The sequence below is a fragment of the Lissotriton vulgaris genome, chromosome 11 (genome assembly GCF_964263255.1).
Source record: "Lissotriton vulgaris chromosome 11, aLisVul1.2, whole genome shotgun sequence".
Classification (NCBI taxonomy): domain Eukaryota; kingdom Metazoa; phylum Chordata; class Amphibia; order Caudata; family Salamandridae; genus Lissotriton; species Lissotriton vulgaris.
In genome coordinates, this window is record NC_141699.1 from 940,578,705 (window position 1) to 940,600,631 (window position 21,927).

Here is a 21,927-nt window from a genome sequence, read left to right on the forward strand (position 1 = left end):
ATACCTCCTTCTTCCTTAAGGAAAAGGTTGTTGTTACATGCACACTCTGGGCACTTGGGGATTGTGAAAACCAAGGAGATGTTACGTACTCAATTCTGGTGGCCTGGGATGGATTTAGAAATAGAACGTATGGTTAGAGACTGCGTTGAATGTTGTGCTAGTGACAAGATTCTAAAAGTCAGACAAATGCCTATGGTATGTAGAGATTTACCCAATCATCCTTGGGATGAATTAGCCATTGACATCTTGGGTCCCCTCACAGGAGTGTCTGATACACCTTTCTTAATTGTTTTAATTGATTTATATTCACGATGGATAGAGGTAACTGCAGTAAGTGACATTACGTCAAGTTCTATTATCAAATTTTTATCTGATATATTTTTGAGGGAGAGTTTTCCCAATAGCATTTTATCGGACAATGGTCCGCAGTTTTGTTCTACTATGTTTGTTGATTATCTTAACAAATGTGGTATAATACATAAACGTTCAGCATTATACCATCCTGAAACAAACGGTGCCGTCGAGAGGGTCAACCGTACCTTAAAGGAGTGCATTCAGCTTGCTAGAGTAAGTGGTTTGAATTGGAAAGAGGCACTAAGGGAAAGAATTGATGCTTATCGCTGTTCCCCTCATTCAACCACTGGAAAATCTCCTTTTGAACTGTTCAGGGGTAGAGTTCCCAACACAATGTGGTGTCCAGGATGGATGAATCTGAAGAAAGGGTTTGTTGATAATCGTGTTGGTGCTTGGAGAGAGAGAGAAATAGAAAAACAAACTTGTAGGAAAGCATATTTTGACAAAATTAAATGTGTTAAATTCCATGATGTAAAGGTAGGGGATCTTGTGAAGATAAAAGCACCCGTAGGGAGAAGGTCTTGGTCAAAATATACTAATGTTAGACCTGTCATTAAAGTTTTTGGCAATGCAATCAAAACACAGGATGGGAGGATTTGGAACAAAAGTCGAGTTGTGGTGGTTAGGTCAGAGAACACCGCTCATGATAACTGTGATTCTGACTCTAACCTTCTTGGTACTAGTAATCCTCCTCCATCCTGTTCCAACTTTTCATCTGATAATCGTGGGAGGAGTCAGAGATTACGCAGTGCTCCAATGTATATGAAAGATTACGTGTAAGCAATGTTGATCTCCCTTTTATTTCTTTGTACTTTTTTATCTTCAACTCTTATTCTTTTTCCTTTGTGCTCGTTGTTGTAAAGAAGGGAGATGTGTGATGTTGTAACTCATTTATGCACATCGTTTCCCTTTAAGAATGCTTCTCTTCTCCTTGTTGCCATTCTTAGAATAGGAATGTTTCATGACTCTTAGAATAGGAATGTTAGGAAAATGTGTGTCAGTTACTACCAGAAGCTGTTTATGGATGAGGCGAATAAACTGTACTCTTGGACAATCTACTATCTCCTGTTAACTTATTTGGAGAACACCACAAATGCAAGGAGGCATGTTTGGGCTAAGAAATAGTGCTGAAAACAGAATTACTTTTCTCGCGTAATTCTTAGGTAATTCTGCGTGATTCCGCTACATTGAAATTGTTGTGTGTGTCTTGTAAAGCGCACTTCTACCCACACCGCAGGCCTCGTAGCGCTATAGACCGCTGGGGAACCCGTCCTGGCTTTCCCTGTGAGATAGTCCCTCCTGGGAGTCTCCAAGGTGAAACCAGGCATCCCCGGCGTTTGTGGGGGGCCGTTGTGGAGATGAGGCAAGCTAATGCCCAGAGTTGCCGAGTGTGATCTCTGGTTGGAGTAGGCACCGATGCGAGAGACGCGGCAATCGAACCCTGGTCCCGGGCCGGCCGTTCTCTGCTCTCGGGTCTGTCGCCTCTAACCAGTGAGCCACACCACTCCACTGAATTACGCAAGCTATGCGATGTGATTCTTTGGTGCCTCCGGGCTTGCATTAAGTACATGTGTGCCAGTCTGCGGTCTGCCGCTTTATCATTAGGGTGGCTCCAACAACACCTCACCCTAAGCCCCTAGATAGGCTTGTCTCCCTCGTCCCCATTACGTCACTTCCTGAACTCAGATGTATTTCCCTTTCCACTTCAAGAATTGAAGATAAATCCTTCCTTTTTGACTTTTTTTTTATTTACTTTACCTAATCACGCAGTATTATGTTGTTGCCAGGCCTGCATCCATCATTTTAAACTTTTATTGTTGTCAGTGTTGCACAAGCTGTCAACGTCCCGAGATTGCAACCGTACACACAACAATCGAATACACAGAAACATTGATCCAGCATTCTGGAGACAGCCATGTGTGTGGCAATGTTTTCAAAGATTATACTGGGTAAATAAACCGAGAGAGCCACTCGGCTCCGATAATGCCAAGCAAACAGCAGAGAACTAACATCATTGGTTGCCAGAGCTGTCTGCAGCCATCAAGAAACAAATGCTGACCAGGGAACAGCCAATGATGGATATTTACATTTATCGAAGCTTTGAATGCTGCTGGCCTTTGTAGTTCCACCTTTACAGCTTGTCACCACTTGCCTCAGTCAATAGAAAAAGAGTTTGCAGTTTTGCTGGAAGTCAGTGCGGATGTGGTTCGCTTCTTTAGACTGACCAGAGTTGCTTGCAACAGAACAGTGTAGCAGTGGCGTCTGTGGGGCGGGTCCTGAAAGGGCATTTCTTGGCAGTCAACTGAAAAGTTGGCATTCACGTTTGCTGCCATAGCTGCCGAGCCCTTTTCCTCCTGTGCCCGAAGTGTAAGAAAACAACTTGAAACAAAGACAACTTATTTCTGTCAGTGGCACCACGGGCGCCATCAGACGTACCTCTAGAATCTAGCAACGTCTCGAAGAATGAGGATTTTTATAGCTTTTGAAGGAGTTTGCGAGTCTTTTGACATTCAGCCACAGCAGACGGTGGGCGCCGTGAAGCGAGCGATTAAGGTATGTGAATGCCATCCAGCCGTGAATCGCCTTGGTAATGTTTTTTAAAATGCACATAATATTGGGCAAATTAGTGGTTGTGATTTAATCAGGCTTGCGTAATATTATATATAAAACAATTTAAGAGCATACAATATTATGTACAGTACCTGTAAAACATGCAAAGCGTGGTAGTACTCAGTGTCATCTTAAGAGTTTTTGGGGCCCCGGGGAAGATATATTTTGGGGCCCCTGTTTGGTAGAACATTCAATTTTTTCACTAATTTTCTGCTAATTCACATCTTATGAACCCACATAATATTGAATTGTACATAAAAAGTTGAGATAGAGAAATAGACAAAAGTGTGATAGAGAGAAAATCACCTCCGCCTGAGGGAAAAAGGGCTTTTGAAGGTGGGGACCCAAAAATCCCCTTCCCCAGTCACGCCTTTTGAAGGTGGGGGCCCTGGGCAATTGTACACTTTGCCCACGTCTCTGGTAGAAGTAAAACAGTGACTATTAATAGAAAGGATTCTAGATTCAAAATGTAGTCACTTAAACCTGTGGACAAATTGGTACACTCACATGATTGGCAGTTTAATCCGTATTATAAAGCATTTATACATTATGAGGGAGCTTCCCAGATTCTGTATAAATTAATAAATGCATTGGAATGTTCTGTTATTGTATGCGAGTGACGCGGGGTCTTGTTCAAGCTGGCGGCTTGTGGGAATGGGATGACAGCCTTTGAGGAGTGGGGTAATCAGGGAGTCTTGTCAAGGTTCTGGTCCAAGCTTGATTGAAAAATGAGAATTTCAAGTAGGGCAGTGGTCTTCAAACTTTTTAATACCGCCCGAAGAAAAAAACAAATCATCAGGCCCCCTCAGAATTTTCCACAATTATACTATTAAGTTGGCAATGTTTAAATATGTCTAGATTTATTTAAACATTACAGTGGAGTTCTCATACCATTTAAAAAATGTAATCAAGTACCTGATTGCCAAACATACTATTCTGGTCAGGCAGGCCTTACTAACATGTAAAAGTATCCACAGTGTGATGATTAGAAATGGGGTGGGGGTTTAGAAGAATATTTGGAGTCCCCTCCCTTTTGACACATACTCCCAGCCAGGATATAAATGACAAAAGACGTTAGTGATGGCCCATTACAGAACGGTTTACTGCTTGATGCCCTCTAGGGGCGCCTGCCCTCCAGTTTGAAGACTCCTGATGCAGAAAGAATGAGCTGGCATTATCAGGGTCCTCTGGGGTGCCAGTAATCATGCACCATCCAACGGTTCTTGTAACTATAATCTAGCCCAGCGAATATATACTTTGACAATAAATATTCCCACAATTCAATAATGTGCCATCAATCATATCCCACTGGAAAGAGATTTTATCATTACTCACACATCACAACAATGTCCATGACTCCTGGCAGGAGCTTCATGCCCCAATCTATCCTGCTCCAGTTCACACCAGTCATAAACTAACTTTGCTCCAGTCACCGACTTCCAAGCTTTTGCTGCAAAATGTCTGACTTGGAGCTGGACTAGCGGGGCTTTAACTCCTGGTGGATAGTCCGGAGTTAGGTTGGTAAGTGGCTACAAACAAGAGCCGGAGAAACCTGCAGTGTGCCATCAGTGCCCACCTCAGGCCCGCTCATACGGAATAGGAAGGTGGCATGCTGAAATCTCAGAGTGGCATGTGGACTGGAACAAATCAACCTCTGAACTGTGGAGCAGGGTACCCTCGGTGATGGCATGGAACCATGGCTGTAAGTGATATCCAAAGCTCGTTAGCAGGGAGCAGGGCTTTAAGTGGGATGAAAAAACTGGGGGGTATCTCAAAGGGGTGTGGCCAGTATAATTAAGGGCGTGGCTTAAAACACATAAACTAAAAATCTATGCTTAGCATAGTGTGCCACCTGACTTGTATTTTGCTGTTTCTGTCATTGCATCCAGATATATGATACAACAAGTAACATCATACCCACAACAAGTCAGGACTATTGGCTTTGTAAATGATTTTTAGTTGCATAAGATTATTAAGCAGCAACTATGGCTTGTATATAATATTGAACAAGCTTCCACTTAAAGCCCTGGTGGCACCCCAACAAAGTTGCTGCTCCTGCGTTTCAAAAAGAGAAGGGAAATCCAGAGAGAAAATGACTCTCTTTAAAAGCTTTCCCTTCCCCAACAACGCTCACTGGCATAAAACCACGCTGTAACTTCTCCAATACTGAGAAGTGAGCAGTGTGAGCAGCGCACATCGTTGTGCCTGCTGTGACTGCAGGCCGGAAAAAAATGGACCGCCTGTACCGGGGGCACAAAACAGAGCCCAATAGAGACCCCTTTCGGGGCCTTCTTTAAAAAACTGCCGGTGTTTAGCACCTTTGAGACCCAGCCCACTTAAAGCCCTGGCAGAGAGACAGCAAGTCCTTTCACCCTTGCATCTCCAAGACACTGCTGCTTTTTGCTGCCACTTAATTTCCTACAAATATTCTAGATTGCTGACTCAGGTATTTAGATATATATAGCTTTGCATATTTTAGAATTTCTCAGCGTGACTTTCTAGCATTGTCGTGAGAGTCTGCTTAAAGGTAAGATTGTCTCATATTTGAGGCCGAGTTAAAAAACGAATTCTCCTCTCTGTTATGCATAACACAACATGGTCTGCTCTGCTGTATACGTCACAATTCTACATCTGCATAAAGTGGACACTTTTTTCAACTGTGTCTTCTGATTGATAACACTAGCATTAGCTCAAAATTCAAATGTTTTTCTGAGTACCAATCTTCATTAAAAATGTCTTGTATAATGAAATAATTTCTAAATATTTTGTATTATTAATTAATTAATTAATTTCGCAAAATTATAGGATTAGATTACACACAGACACACCTCCCCGGGACCCTCCCTCCTCTAAAAATGTGAGGCTTGCTCACTCTCAGTATACTTTATTCATTGCTCTTACGCGTCACCACTTTCAAATTCCACCAGCCGCCATTGCACAGACAACCAAGGAAAACAAAAGCAAAATTTATTTTTAGAAATAGCCTAGACTTGTTGGAATCTCCCTTAACTATATCTCTATAACCCCTAAAATGAAAGCAAGGTATTGAGGATAAACATGTATTTTATATTCCATATAATGGTCTTCTTTAAAATTGAAGGTTCCCTTTAATTCTGTTGGATTCATTGGATAGTCCAGGGTATTAAAATGCTGCTTGTGGCATCCCTCCCAGGTGGGACTTATACAAGCCAAAAAGCACTGTAAATTGATTTAAATTTGAGTGACTAATAGTTGACACTAAGCCTTGACCATGTGAAATGTAAGACAGGATGACCTTGGGCATCCTATTACGGCTACACAATTGGGTAGGTAGGTGCTGTACACAAATACGTCTGGTCTCGCCTAATCATCGTCACAAGTTACTACACTTTAAATTCTTATGGCTGTCCTATAAGCCACCCAGTGCACTTCATAAGATAGATCCATCCCGGCCACACTCCTGTCTGTGGTGCCATTTCCCAGATGCAGACTTTGCACATATCACATGGACATGCACAAAAATTAAGGGATACTGGACGGCAATATATGGGGAACTATCCCGAATGATAGAAATGGAGTTTACACCTACACCATTTATGGCATTGCTTGGGTATACTCATGACCGCCCGAAGTCTAAACGGCGATTCGTCACCATCGCATTGCTTATTGCCGAAAGAGAAGTGGCCATAAATTGGGGCTGTGCACGCTGTCCCACAGTATACTCCTAGCTGCGCAGTATGATATATTGCAGTACAAAGAAGAAAAGGTCAGAGTTGCGATTTAACTAATGCACGAAATCAGTTCTGTAATGCATCATACAGACATACACCACAAATTTGTTCGCACCAATTGAAAATAAGTCATTAAGGAAGAAAATATACAGTGTTCAAACTGTAAATTGCATTTATTTATGCAATGTTGGTATTTACGTACGTTGTTCAACAAATTGTATCTCATATATTCAAAAAACAATACTTCAATGTAATTGTGAAATCATTACATTCGGAGTGCTCTCTGTGAGGAGGGGAAGGGAAGTGCAAAAGTTGTGAGGGACAGGGTAAAGGTGGTGTGACTTTTTAAGAACATCACGTTAAAATCAAAGAACGCCTTTACAATCGAAATGGTGAAGAAGTTCCAAAATTACATCACACACAGGTTAAATCAATTTATTCCTTTGCATCTGTGACGGGGTCGGGGATTCTGGCTCTTCAGACTTACCTGTTTCACCTCTCTTTGAACAGCATTCTGGGACATGGCGGCGCAGCGAAGAGCCATATGACTCGGAACCAGAGGACGATGTTGAATCCTGCTACTTTAACTGGGCGGAGTTGGACAATGAACACGACGTTGGTTACGCCCACTCAAGTCCGGTAAAAGCCGCCCAGGACGACTCACAGGTGTGCGTTACACCCGGAGGTGAGGAAGGACTGCACGCCGGACTGCACGTCGGACGAGGACGAGAAGAAGATGGTAACCGAGGACTGCCCTTCGGACGAGGACGAGAAGAAGACGGTAACCGAGGACTGCCCTTCGGACGAGGACGAGAAGAAGACGGTAACCGAGGACTGCCCTTCGGACGAGGACGAGAAGCAGACGAAAGGAGTCCAGGAGGAAAGACCCCGGAGCAACAAAAGTCTACAGAGCCAGACGAGAACAGCCAAGGAGGGGACCTGAGGAATACGGAATACGGAAGACGGAAAGAAGAAGACGACAAGCCAGGAGGCCAACAGGAAGGCGCTTCGCCCAGCCACACTTCATCGAGGGAAGTGTGGCTACCAGAGGTACGATCACGGCTTTCAGGCTGGGCGGGTTTTAAGTGGGTTAAACCACGAAAGTAAAACTGTCACTCACCCTATGCACTACCCTCCCCTCACTACCCAACACTAGTCGGAGAAGTGTGCACGTGTGAGTCCTCACTCCCTACCCTGTGCGATGGTCTAAAACCAGTAAGCCTAAAACGCTGTTCTTTTTCCTTCCTGCCCGGCGGAGTCATCCCGACATCGTGGAGGTGAACGCCTGGACCACCAGTCCCAGAAGCCCTCGGGACACTAGACGAACGGCTGTGGAGAAACGCTACCAGAGACTCACCAACGAGGCCGAATCTACGTTACCGTATTACAGGAAAGCAATACGTCGCAAACGTATATTGAAAGCAATAAAACCAGCGTTACCCAAAGTACCTGTGTCTGTAAGTCTGTTAGACGGTGCTATAGCTGCCGCCACGAACCCTACTAGCGAACAGGTTAACCCCGAGGTGCCACAAGTGGTGGAGAATGCGGGCACGCCGATAGCCATCTGTGAACCAAAGATGGAGGAACTTCTACAACGCCTAGTGAAGGGCCAAGAACAGTTGGGTTGGGCTGTAGAACAACAACTAGCTACCGCACAAGCCGACAGAGACGCACTCAGAGATAGTGTGGTAAAAACCCTCGGGGAGTTTCAACCAATACGGATCGATACCACCGGCACTCCAGTAAGGGAAGTAAGACAAACAAACCCTACGCCTTCGGGAATTTCTCTACAAAAAAATGTAGCCGGAGAAGACCCGGACGCCTTCCTAATCAATTTTGAAAGAGTTGCACTGGCTTGTGGTTGGCCGTTGGAGAAATGGCCGTTCTTTTTGGCGCCATTGTTAACTGGAGAAGCACAGGCGGCATACCAAGTAGCCAATGGAAACGGACAAACACCGTATGCACAAATCAAAACCATCATCCTAGACCACCTGGGGCTGGACGCGGAAGCGTATCGAGTCCGCTTTCGGAAGGAGAGAGGAAACCCAGGCGAAAATCCAAAGACCCTGTTTTTCCGTTTAAAGGCCGCTGCTGACAAATGGTTAACTCCAGCTCAAAGCTTGAAAGACGCCATAATGGATAAAATATATTTAGAACAGTATCTCGAGGCCCTGCCGTTTGGAACTCAACGCTGGTTACGGCAACATTCAAATCTGACCACCGCGCAAGCCATGGAGATGGCTTCCACATATGCGCGAGCACAGCCGAAACTACATCCCACGGAAACAGAAAAAAATATAAAAGCTCCGGTGCGAGTCGACAGGAAAGCCAGACCCCCTCCCGGGGTTCCTATTCCACGACCGCCGAATCCAGAGGTCTCTCCAGTAAGAGGCCCTCAATGCTTTGAATGTGGCACATGTGGTCACATTTCCAGATTTTGTCCCAAGAAAAGAATGCAAGAGGAACCTATGGAGGTCGGCTACCTGCCCCGACCCGTCATGTTTTCAACAGAACTCGGAGGCGCATATCACGTGAGTGTTCAAGTCAATGGCAAAACCGTTAAAGCTCTGTTAGACTCGGGGTGTAAGCAGTCTGTAATACAAGGCAGGTTTGTGTGTGAATCGCAGTTAGTACCCGACTCTCTGGTTAACATTAAGTGTGTGCACGGGGATGTGAAAAGTTACCGAGTCGCTTGTGTACCTTTAGAATTAGAGGGAGGACGACAGGTAATTGTGAAAGTCGGAATAATGAACAATCTGCCAGAAGAACTCTTACTGGGAACTGATAATCCTCACTTTTTAGATCTATTCTCGAAAAGACTAAGCAATGAGAATGATTTCAAACCAGTACTGATAGCTCCTGACCCATGGGAGGGGGATCGAAATTTCCAATTTGCCCAAGCCAACGATAGCACTTTGCACAACGCCTGGGAACAAGCCCATGCCGATCAAGATAACCCGAACCCCAGGTACCCCCGATTCGTAATCCAGGACGAGCTGTTGTACAGACAGGCAAAAGAGAATGAACCGAAACAGTTACTAGTCCCAGTGTGTTTTAGAGAACAGATCATGTTTTATGCTCACACACATCTCCTAGCGGGACATACAGGCAGCAAAAAAACGACCCATAATATCTTGAAGAACTTTTACTGGCCCGGAGTCTATCAAGACATAAAGAAACACTGTCAAATCTGCGACGTTTGTCAACGAAAAAACTTACAGAAACCTGCGGCTGTCCCGTTACAACCGTTACCAATAATCGGGACACCCTTCGAGAGAGTGGCAATGGACCTTATTGGACCTCTACCACGAACAAGTAGGGGTAATCAGTATGCTCTTGTCATTGTAGATTATGCCACCAGATACCCAGAGGCGTTCCCATTGAAGAATCCAAACTCTAAGAACATTGCAGAAAAATTCCTTGAATTGTTTTCACGTGTTGGTTTTCCGAAGGAAATTTTAACAGATCAGGGGACCCCATTTATGTCTCGAGTCATGAAAGAAGTCTGTCAGTTGTTAGACCTACACCAGATCAAGGCGTCCATATACCACCCCCAGACAGACGGGCTGGTGGAACGCTATAATGGGACCCTAAAAAGCATATTAAAGAAAATGCTCACAGCCAATCAAAAAGACCGGGACCGTCTCCTTCCCCTGGCCTTGTATGTTATCCGAGGCCAAACCCAAAGCAGTCTTGGATGTTCCTGCTTTGAAATGTTGTATGGACGACAGCCAAGGAGTCTTTTAGACATGACGAAGGAATATTGGGAGGCCGAACCCACTGGAGAAACAAAAACATTACTCGAATATAGTCAGACTCTCAAAAACCAGATTGGCAAGATCCGGGAACTCGCCTTTGCAGAGCTAGAGAAAAGTCAATCCAAACAAAAGAGTCATTACGACAAGGGGAAGAAATGGAGAAAACTCGAACTAAACGACTGGGCCCTTGTTCTATTACCCTCCACCACAAAACGGTTTCAAACGGAATGGCAAGGACCCTATCAAGTCGTCGAAACTATCGGCAAGACTACATATCAACTAAGACTGTCGAACAGAAGAACCCAGGTTTTTCATATCAATGTCTTGAAGAAATGGCTCGGAGCTCCTCCACTCATAGCCTTTACTGAGAACAAAACCCAAAAAGAAAACACAGTATCCCAGTTGGTAATAAACAAAGAATTACACCGGGAACAACGAGAACACTTACAAGGAGTTCTCCAGAACTGTACAGACATATTTTCAGACTTACCAGGTTCCACGACTATGGCCGAACACAGGATTGAAACACCTAAAGGGACCATAGTAAAACAACGGCCCTACAGGATACTGGCCGCCAAAAGAGATGCGATCAGCAAGGAAGTGAAGGAGATGCTTCGCTTAGGAGTCATACGTCCATCACGGAGTGAATGGTCCTTGCCGATCGTAATGGTTCCCAAACCCGATGGGAGTAGCAGATTCTGCATGGATTTCCGCGCACTCAACGCTGTGTCCACATTTGATGCCTACCCCATACCCAGGATAGATGAACTGATCGAGAAGTTAGGGGAAGCCAGGTACATCACCACCCTAGATCTAACAAAAGGGTACTGGCAAGTGCCGTTACGCGAGGAAGACTGCAAGAAAACCGCATTTTCAACTCCAGACGGTTTGTTCGAATTTACGGTATTACCATTTGGATTGCATGGGGCCCCGGCGACCTTCCAGCGATTAATGAATGAAGTTCTGCGAGACCATCAGGCATACAGTTCTGCTTACCTGGACGATATCATCATTTTTAGTCCGGACTGGGAGACTCACCTTCGACATCTAGAGATCATCCTACGACAACTCTCAAAAGCAGGATTACACATCAACTCCAAAAAGTCCCAGATTGGATTTCAGAAAGTGAAATATCTTGGATATGTACTGGGCCGTGGACTCATTGAACCTCAAGATGAAAAAGTAAAAGCCATAGCGGACACCCCATTTCCCTCCAATGTTTGTGAGATGAGGGCCTTTCTCGGTTTAGTGGGATATTACAGGAGATTCATCCCTTCCTTTTCCGACATTGCAGCTCCGCTTACCAACACTCTAACGAAGCACAGTTCAAAAACGGACTTTTTGTATCCCACACCGGAGATGAGGACCGCTTTTGCAAGCCTCAAAAAGGCGATAACTTCACGTCCGGTATTGACGTCACCGGACTTTACCAAACCATTCATTCTCCACACGGACGCCTCGGACTTCGGGGTTGGAGCAGTGTTGTCACAACTAACGGAAGAGGGCCTTGAACATCCCATCTTGTACATTAGCAGAAAACTTTTTGCCAGGGAGCTGAAGTACCCGACGATCGAGAAAGAATGTTTGGCGATCAAATGGGCTGTAGATAAACTGAGATACTACCTGGAGGGACGCACCTTCCGATTGTACACTGATCATGCCCCACTCCAATGGATGAGTCGCAATGCCTCCAATAATCCATGAGTCATGAGGTGGTTCTTGTCATTACAGCCCTTTTCTTTCCAAGTGTTACATCGTAAGGGGAAGGACAATGCCAATGCTGATTTTCTTTCCAGATATCCTCTCCCCGAACGGGAGAATCCTAGGGGGGAGGTATGTGACGGGTCGGGGATTCTGGCTCTTCAGACTTACCTGTTTCACCTCTCTTTGAACAGCATTCTGGGACATGGCGGCGCAACGAAGAGCCATACGACTCGGAACCAGAGGACGATGTTGAATCCTGCTACTTTAACTGGGCGGAGTTGGACAATGAACACGACGTTGGTTACGCCCACTCAAGTCCGGTAAAAGCCGCCCAGGACGACTCACAGGTGTGCGTTACACCCGGAGGTGAGGAAGGACTGCACGCCGGACTGCACGTCGGACGAAGACGAGAAGAAGACGGTAACCGAGGACTGCCCTTCGGACGAGGACGAGAAGAAGATGGTAACCGAGGACTGCCCTTCGGACGAGGACGAGAAGAAGACGGTAACCGAGGACTGTCCTTCGGACGAGGACGAGAAGCAGACGAAAGGAGTCCAGGAGGAAAGACCCCGGAGCAACAAAAGTCTACAGAGCCAGACGAGAACAGCCAAGGAGGGGACCTGAGGAATACGGAATACGGAAGACGGAAAGAAGAAGACGACAAGCCAGGAGGCCAACAGGAAGGCGCTTCGCCCAGCCACACTTCATCGAGAGAAGTGTGGCTACCAGAGGTACGATCACGGCTTTCAGGCTGGGCGGGTTTTAAGTGGGTTAAACCACGAAAGTAAAACTGTCACTCACCCTATGCACTACCCTCCCCTCACTACCCAACACTAGTCGGAGAAGTGTGCACGTGTGAGTCCTCACTCCCTACCCTGTGCGATGGTCTAAAACCAGTAAGCCTAAAACGCTGTTCTTTTTCCTTCCTGCCCGGCGGAGTCATCCCGACATCGTGGAGGTGAACGCCTAGACCACCAGTCCCAGAAGCCCTCGGGACACTAGACGAACGGCTGTGGAGAAACGCTACCAGAGACTCACCAACGAGGCCGAATCTACGTTACCGTATTACAGGAAAGCAATACGTCGCAAACGTATATTGAAAGCAATAAAACCAGCGTTACCCAAAGTACCTGTGTCTGTAAGTCTGTTAGACGGTGCTATAGCTGCCGCCACGAACCCTACTAGCGAACAGGTTAACCCCGAGGTGCCACAGCATCCTATGGTGTTCAGTTGGCGTAGTCTACGTTTCGACCCCCATGTACGCTAAAGGGTTATTCATGCCTCATGTTGGGGTCTTCGTCAGGTCAGTGAAATGGAGAGCATCAATAGACGGTCGTCATCTGTGCCGTCAAATAGTGGGCCTGGGCGTGCTCCTGTAAATTTTGGACGGTATTCCTCATTGAAGAATGGACATCCTTGTGTCAAATGTGGTTTCAAGGATCGCTCCTTGCGTTCAAAAGCATTGTGCGCGCCGTTCTCCTCGTAGTCAGGCTACAGCCGTCAATGCTCCTAGCTGGCTTGATGCATCTGTGGATCAAATATGATATATTGCAACACTAACAGTGACACCTACGCACAGTTACAACCACCTTCTGCGAGGCCCCTAGATACATGGCGACCATTTCAATCTTACCTGTGTGAAACACGGGATAATGACAATACCTCCACTCTGACCCGACACACTGTTATATGGGATGAGGCGCAGAGGGCAAGCACGTGACAGTTGTGATTCAACACATTTGTAATAATAATAAATAATAATAATAAATATGTATGTTTACCTCTCTCTGTAACAGGGATGTTTTTGCAACCAATGATTTAATCTGTAACAACTGTCTGCTATTTGTCTTGTATTTACCCTTGTATGGGTCATACCTTGCACTGCACTGCAACCATTCTTGCAATATATGTTAAAATCAATAAAAAGAATCAATTAAAAGTGTAAGACAGGATTGTGATCTTATTTTGCTCTAGTGAGATGCTGCTGACTTCTTGATTAGTCACTACACTATTTCCTGTGAGGAAATGTAGTTTAATTTAAATCAACTCTGATTTTTATCATAGAAAAATGAGTGTGATCTAGTTTTTGGGACTGGTGTCAGCCAGGGACATGGTCATATTACTGTGTATTTATATGTTAAGCATGGCTTTCACAGTGAGCCATTGATTGTCAACTGCTATGACGTAGCACCAATGGATAACAGAACTTGTTAACCACTGTTGCTACGTCAAATAGGAATTCCAGGTTGCTCTGGCTGGACTCTCTGGGAGCCTTTCAGAGCAGTGGTGGAAAGCAAGGAGCACAGCTTCTGGATGATAGGGAAGACACAGAGAGTGGTGGCTGTGAGCAGCCTTAAAAATTTTTTTGGGGACAGTGAGTCGAGGCTGTCTAATGTATGGCTCTCCAGTCGATTTTAGGGCAATCGCAATCCAGGTACTTTGCAGGAGCCGCAGAATCTCGTGTTTACAATACTCGGGCTGACTCTGTGTCGAACTTATAAAATTATGAAACACAACGAGCTACAGAACACTACACTGTTCCATACTGTCTAGTTTGGATACTACACTTTTTACGACATTCATGGACCAACGATTAAAAAGTAAAATAACCCCCCTGAAGAAGGGCATGGCCTGAAATGCATTGGGCGCATGATTTGAAATACATGATGAATACAATCATTGTTGAAGAGAATAAATGCAACAAAGAAAATTCAGGAAACAGTTGTTTGAACTTTATTGATATTGTTCTCTTGAGTGCATCCTGGGGACTTTTTCCACTGGAAGAGATAACGCAAGCCTTTGCATAATTTATAGCTCTGCCATCAACCCTTTTCTCCTGCGTAGCAGCTGAAAGCAGAGGCAGATGATTTTTGGGGCCACACGTTACATGACATTATTGATGGGTAAAAAGTGAATTACAGGGATGTTTTTCACCTTGGGTTCTGAGTCCCATAATAGACAACTTAGAGCTTTGCTTTTATTGTTTATATCAAATCCCTAGGAACCCCTCAGTGAAAACGTCCCTGTAATGGACAGTAACCCATCTATATTTGCATGTTTTATATTGTTGTAATACCCTATCATTCTCACGAACATGGCTTCCTAAAAGCAATATTCAACTGCAAGTGCGCCATGACGGTAGATACGAAAACTCATAAACAGCCGCTGTGACTACTACAGCTCTAGTGCGTCACTCACTGGACTGTCTGTCGCCATCAGCGGTTGAACAGCAATCACATTTTCATGACAAAAATGGTACTGTTAATGAAGATCAGAAGCAGTGAACTTCAAACTCAAACATCGCTTTAAAACTTAATAAAATCTTTCTGAACATAAATAGAAAGAAGGGTATACTCCTGTTCCTTTACTCCTCTCCACTAAGGAAATTAAGAGAGATGTGACCACCAACTGAAAAGAGGAAAGTGGACAAGCATTTACTAGTTTTAAGTACACTTGCCTGTTCGCTGTCTCTGATAAGTCAAGTCCTTCAGTGCTAGGAAGCCCTGTTGGTGGTAGCCATGCGCTCTATATACCTCAAGGTAACATAAAATACCATAGTGCTTCAGAGAGCCTCACGCCACACTAGAGGTGGGCGAACCAACAAATTAATAGGGAGAGCTGAGCCAAACCTGAGCAGAGCCAAGCGTCTAGCTGGGCTGTAGGAGCCCATGCATGAGCTGAACCCCAAAAATTATTGGCACGTAAACTTTCCAACAAACTCCATATGCATTTAAGACAAAGACTCATCAAAATTCAAAAAAGTGTTATGGAACAGCGACATGCTCCGAGAAGTGGGCCGACTGCAGGGCTTCTCGAAATGGAAGCTCATTAATATTGTACTTTTGAAGGATGTAAGGCAGAGACAGGCAGTGTTGTCGTTTGCAGAGTTTCAGGCAGAATTTCAGCTGGCACCCACGGAGTACTATAAATATCTGCAGCTGCAACACGCATTAAATCGCCATCTTAAAGAAGGGGATCAGCTCCTGGAATACAGTCCACTAGAAGACAGGTTACTGTTAGATCCCATCGCGGAGAAGGCGTTGCCCTGCACATACAAAACATTTATAAATAACTCACCAGAGCTACTAGGCAAGGTACGGGAGGCGTGGGAATCTGATGTGGGCCTATTAGAAGACGACGACTGGAGGGAGGCAGTGCAAAGTCCCAGAGAGGTAGCAATCCGGGCACAATTTCGTCTAGTACAACTACGAATATTACATAGATCCTATTGCATCCGTATCCTCATGTTCAAATTAGGGCGTATTCCGACCGAGGAGTGCCAGAGGGGATGTACTCAAAAGGGAAAATGTTTCATATCCTATGGGACTGCCCTGTTATACAGACATAATGGATAAAGGTGGTCCGCATCATGCCAGAGGTGTTGGAACAGGAAGGGCCTTTGTACGCTAGATGGCATTTACTGTGCGTGTCTGGTGAATTGACTTGGTCCAAATACCACCAGATTTGGCTACAGGTGGCTGCTATGGTTGCTAAACGGAAAGTTGCCGGGGGGCGAGCAACCGCCTATGGTCTCTCAGTGGAAACGAGACATGGACTGGTGCTGTACGTCGGAAAAGACAATTTATGATAACCAGGGATGCCCCAAGAAATGGGAAAAAGTGGCAACGATGGGTAGACTACAGGGGGTTTGGGGGGGCATTAGACAGTTAGGGAGGGTGGGCTCCATGACTGGGGGATTATGCTTACTAATTCATGATCAAGACGTGTTTAGCGGAATGTGTACGCTAATGAAACTACATGCAACTTGCTGTAAGCATAGGAGCATGTTTGTTAAAGCTGACTATTGTTCAATAAAAAGAATGATTAATAACAAATTTCAAAAAAGTGTTTTCCTCTAACATTAGGAACTGTACATGAGATTATATGACTGCATTGAGAGGCATTTGTTAAAAGTAGCTTTTTTTCAAACGTGATCTTAAAAATATTCATATGCTCCACATACCTAGCCATGGAAACAATGCCATTACTGAATCAAGAGTCAAGTCAAGTGTTATATGCACCCTATATGAGGCCTTGATTCTTACATGGAGCAACATTATAGTCTATTTAAATCAGATGCAAGGGAGGTTATTGCATAGCACACACTCTGAACTCACATGTGGCTCTTAAATGCAATAAGGAAAATAGAAGCCAAGTGAAATAAGATATTTGGGTTAGATTACAAAATTTGGTTAAGCCAGGAAAAATCCTAGTTTTTAAAATTTCACATTGCGCCATTCAGCTACTAGATAGATACCTATTGCAAAGATTAATGTTTCGTTTTTCATTCTTGATGCCATAGGTTAGAGCACGGGTGGCACACAGAAGCCACATTTAAGATCAACTTGTTTTGGTCTTCAGGGCCAAGAGGACCTCAAGTTGAGACAGAGGCAGGCATCAGGTTCAAGCTTTCTGCAAGTTTTCAATGGTTCACCTACCTCTACTTGAAACCAAGAAGTCCCTAAATAACAGTTAAATACTGTAATGATGTGACACAGACTATTCGAAATCATATATAAAAAAGAAAAATTTATGACAACTGTTTTTCTACAACAATATGTTTTTAATTAAATGTTTTTATTTATTTTTATTTGTGGTATTTGTAGAGCGCAGCATACATCCCAGGGGATATCAAGGCGCTAAATGAGAAAGGGCTGCTGAGGTTTAAGCGGGAGGGGTTAGTATTTGGGGAAGAGGTGTGTTTTGAGTTTTTGCCGGAATGAAAGAAGGTTTACAGTGTGTCTCAGATCCATCGGTAGTTCATTCCATCGTTTGGCCGCCAAGTGCGAGAAGGCTCGTCCTCCTGTTCTTGTTTTGTAGATACGCTTGGGTTTTGCTAGGGCTGAGTTAGTGGATCTTAAGTTCCTGTTTGGAATATAAAATTCAATTTTCCCTTGCAGGATTGTAGGGCCTGTTTTGTGGAGGGCTTTGTGCGCATGACAAAGTAGTTTGAATGTGGCACGCTGGCGCATCGGCAGCCAATGGAGTTGTTTTAGACATGCCGATGCAGAGTCTCGTTTGCCTTTGTTGCATACCAGTTTGGCAGCCTGGTTTTGCAGAACCTGTAGGCGGGAAAACAGCTGCTCGTTCATTCCTTCGAATAGAGCATTGCCATAATCTAGGCGGCTGACTAGGAGGGCCTGGGTGATCGTACGACGACAGTCAAGTGGGATCCATGTGAAGATCTTGGCGAGGAGTTTCAGGATTGCAAATCCCTTACCCCAAAGTGTGCGCACGTGGTCTTTCATGGATAGTGCGTCATCCATCATAATGCCCAGATTCCTGGCATATTGTTTCGGGGTGGGGGCTGTTCCCAGTGACGGTGGCCACCATGAATCGTTCCACGATAGTTTGGCTCCTCCGAACAATAGAATTTCGGATTTTCCGGCATTGAGCTTAAGGCAGTGGTTACGCATCCAGTCCGCCATTTCGGAGAGGCAGCTGTGGAGTTTATTTTTAGTTGTTTCTAATTTTTCCGATCTTTCATCCATGGTCACCATCAGCTGCGTGTCGTCGGCATATGAGCAGATGCCGATGCCCCACTTTCTTCCGATGTCGGCCAGAGATGATACGTAGGCATTAAAGAGAGTGGGGCTTAGGGAAGCCCCTTGTGGGACTCCACAGCCAATGGGACGGGGTTCTGAATGGAATTGGCCCATATGCACTGCTTGGGTGCGGTTGCACAGGAAGGATTCAATCCATTGCAACGCTGTGTCTTGTATTCCTTTGCTCCGGAGAATGTTCAGTAGGCATTTGTGCGACACTGTGTCGAACGCTGCCAACAGGTCCAACAGTATCAGAGCCACCGAACCCCCTTGGTCAGTGATGCATCTGACACTGTCCGACACTGCCAGCAGCGTAGCCTCGGTGCTATTGTTGGATCTGAATCCGGTTTGGGTGGGGTCCAGAAGCGAGTTGTCCTCGAGATATTTGGATAACTGTAAGTTAACCATTTTCTCCAATGCTTTGGAGAGGTAAGGGAGTTGTGAAATTGGCCTATAGTTGTCTGGGTTGAGAATATCGGCCCCAGCTTTCTTCAGGAGGGGGGTTACAGATGCGTGTTTCCAGCAATCTGGAAAGGACGCGGAGGCGAGAGACTGATTGAAAAGTTTGGTGATGAGTGGGCATAGAGTCGGTGCAATTTCAGAGAACACAAAGTGCGGGCAGGGGTCTGCAGGGGAGCCGGATTTTATTGCTCTGAGGACTGTTAGTACTTCCTCTTCGGAGAGTGGTTGGAAGTTGGATAGGCGAGGGGAGTTGCCCAAGTCTAGGCGATCGTTGTCGTTGTCGGATGTAGATGGGCGTACGTCAGAGTTATCATAGGGGGAGACGGCATGGGAGGGGGTGAAGGTTGAATACATTTTATTAATTTTTTCGGAGAAGAAGGAGCTAATCCGTTCGCATGCTTCTGTTGAAGGGGTGAGGTGTTGCGAAGTGCAGGATGGGTTGCTGAGCTCTTTCACAATTTTAAATAACTCTTTTGCCGAGTTGTGGTTTTCGTTGATTCGTTGCACGAAAAAAGCCTTTTTTGCCTCTCGGATGGCAAGGATGTATTGTTTCCTTTTGGCAGTGTAGTTGGCTCTGGTTGTAGGGTTTTTCGCTTGTCTCCATTGGTGTTCTGTTTTTTGGCATTCCCTTTTAAGGCTCTTGAGGGAGGGGGTGTACCATTTTTCGTTAATGGTTGTTTTTTTCCTAACTTCTCGCAAGGGTGCTATTTTGTCCAATGTTTGGCGGATGCTAGTTTCTAGCCGGATGACATTGTTACCAATAGGTTCGTTATCTGGTAGGGAGACATCTGTCTCGTGAAAATGGTTTTGGAAGTTGGAGTCTTTGATTAGTTTCCAGGCTCTATTGGAGGTGAGGGGGGAGGATCTGGTTTTCACGGGTTTGCCGGGAAGTACAAGTGAGAATGAGAGCATGAAATGGTCGGACCATGACAGAGGGAGAGTTTCCTTGAGGGTGGTCGACTCGATGTTCGTATAAAGGAGATCCAGGGTGTGCCCTGCTATATGCGTAGGGCCATCGACCAGTTCTTTCAGTTGGAGGATTTCCATGTCGTATTTGAGCTGAGCGACTCCAGGGGCATTGGGGTTTTCGTAGTGGACATTAAAGTCTCCAATGATCATGTAGTTTTTGTGTTTTAGGCACAAAGGGAGTACTTGATTCAGGAGTTTCGCACTAAGGTTAATTTGTTGTCCAGGTGGATTGTAGACGACTGCGCCCACTAGCATGACATAATTCTCAGCGAGAATTCTAAATGGTAGTAGCTCATGTTCAGGCTCCGCATTGATTTATGTACAAAATGATACTGTATTGTATTAAATAAATTATTCTTTTCACGGAACCTGGGCGTCATCCTGGATTCCTCACTCTCGATGAACAGACAAGTCAACGCCGTTTCTTCATCTTGCTTCAACATTCTTCGCATGCTCAGAAAAACATTTCGCTGGATCCCCACCGAAACTAGAAAAACAGTCACCCACGCTCTAGTCACGAGCCGACTGAACTACGGAAACACCCTCTACGCCGGTACCACCGCAAAACTCCAGAAAAAACTCCAACGCATCCAGAACGCTTCAGCCAGGCTCATATTAGACATCCCGCGTAAAGAACACATCTCTGGTCACCTGAAAAGCCTCCACTGGCTCCCCGTCAATAAGAGGATTACTTTCCGGCTCCTAACCCACGCACACAAAGCACTCTACGAAATCGGACCCGAATGCCTCAACACACGACTGTCCTTTTACACCCTCTCCCGCCAGCTACGATCCTCCAACCAGGCCCTTGCCACTGTACCGCGCATCAACAAAACCACCATGGGAGTTAGATCCTTCTCCTACCTGGCAGCTAAAACCTGGAACTCACTTCCCACTCACCTTCGCCTTACTCAGAACCACCTAGCATTCAGAAAGCAACTTAAAACGTAGATATTTGACAAGTAAGTCCCCACCCTTCTTCAAGCGCCTTGAGACCCTCTGCGTATGTAGCGCGCTATACAAATTTATTGACTTGACTTGACTTGACTATATGATTTATTACTGTAATTTTTAGAACTTGTGATGTTTACGCAAATTGTAAATACGTGTTGACATTGTAGCATAATTGGTTCCTTGTGGGTTTAGGATATTTGACTACCAGCAATTTTGAATAGTCTGTGTCACATCATTACAGTTATTTAGGGACTTCTTGGTTTCAAGTATTTTCCCCTGTCCCTGATTGCACTAAAAGGGGACCTCCCTCTTTTACTTCACCTACCTCCACTCCACACGGCCCTTAGTGGGTGACATAGACAACTCAAGCTTAACTCTTGTTGTCTATAACATTACTCCTCAGAACCACTCTGTGGAAAACATATTTGTAATTGATAGCTACTTATCTATAATTCTATATACAATGCTGCAGAGCCACCAGCCACAGTGGAAGGCAGGTCAGGAAGCATAAATATACCACAGTCTAAACAAGAAAAACTGGATTTGGCTTTTCCTTCTACAAATATCTTTTCCTTAAAAGGGCCAGATGTATGACCATTCATTGCGAGTCCATAAATGAAAACGGGTGCATTTAAAAAAAAAAAATGAAACGTTTTCGTTTAAATTTTTAAGGGCAGGTAGTTGTCCCATTCATACATGACTAGGGAGTTGTTTCCTTCCTAATAGCAATGCGCAAAACACTATTTTGCGAGTTGCAATTTTTTTGCATCTCACAAAATAGTGTTTGTACATGGCCATGTATGTTTTTGCGTACGCAAACGGGTCGCTAACATGTTTGCATGCGCAAAAACTGGTCGTACA

General features: G+C 45.0%; 1 protein-coding gene across 1 annotated transcript in view; it reads left to right on the plus strand.

Annotated features, from left to right (window-relative positions):
* Positions 1–2,606: 2,606 nt before the first annotated feature.
* Positions 2,607–21,927, plus strand: part of ANKUB1 (ankyrin repeat and ubiquitin domain containing 1) — a 126,207-nt gene continuing 106,886 nt past the window's right edge. Inside the window, exon 1 of the mRNA XM_086944086.1 lies at positions 2,607–2,907. Within this exon, the coding sequence (XP_086800212.1) occupies positions 2,818–2,907 (90 nt within the window). The 5' untranslated portion in view covers positions 2,607–2,817. The remainder of the gene's footprint in view (positions 2,908–21,927) is intronic.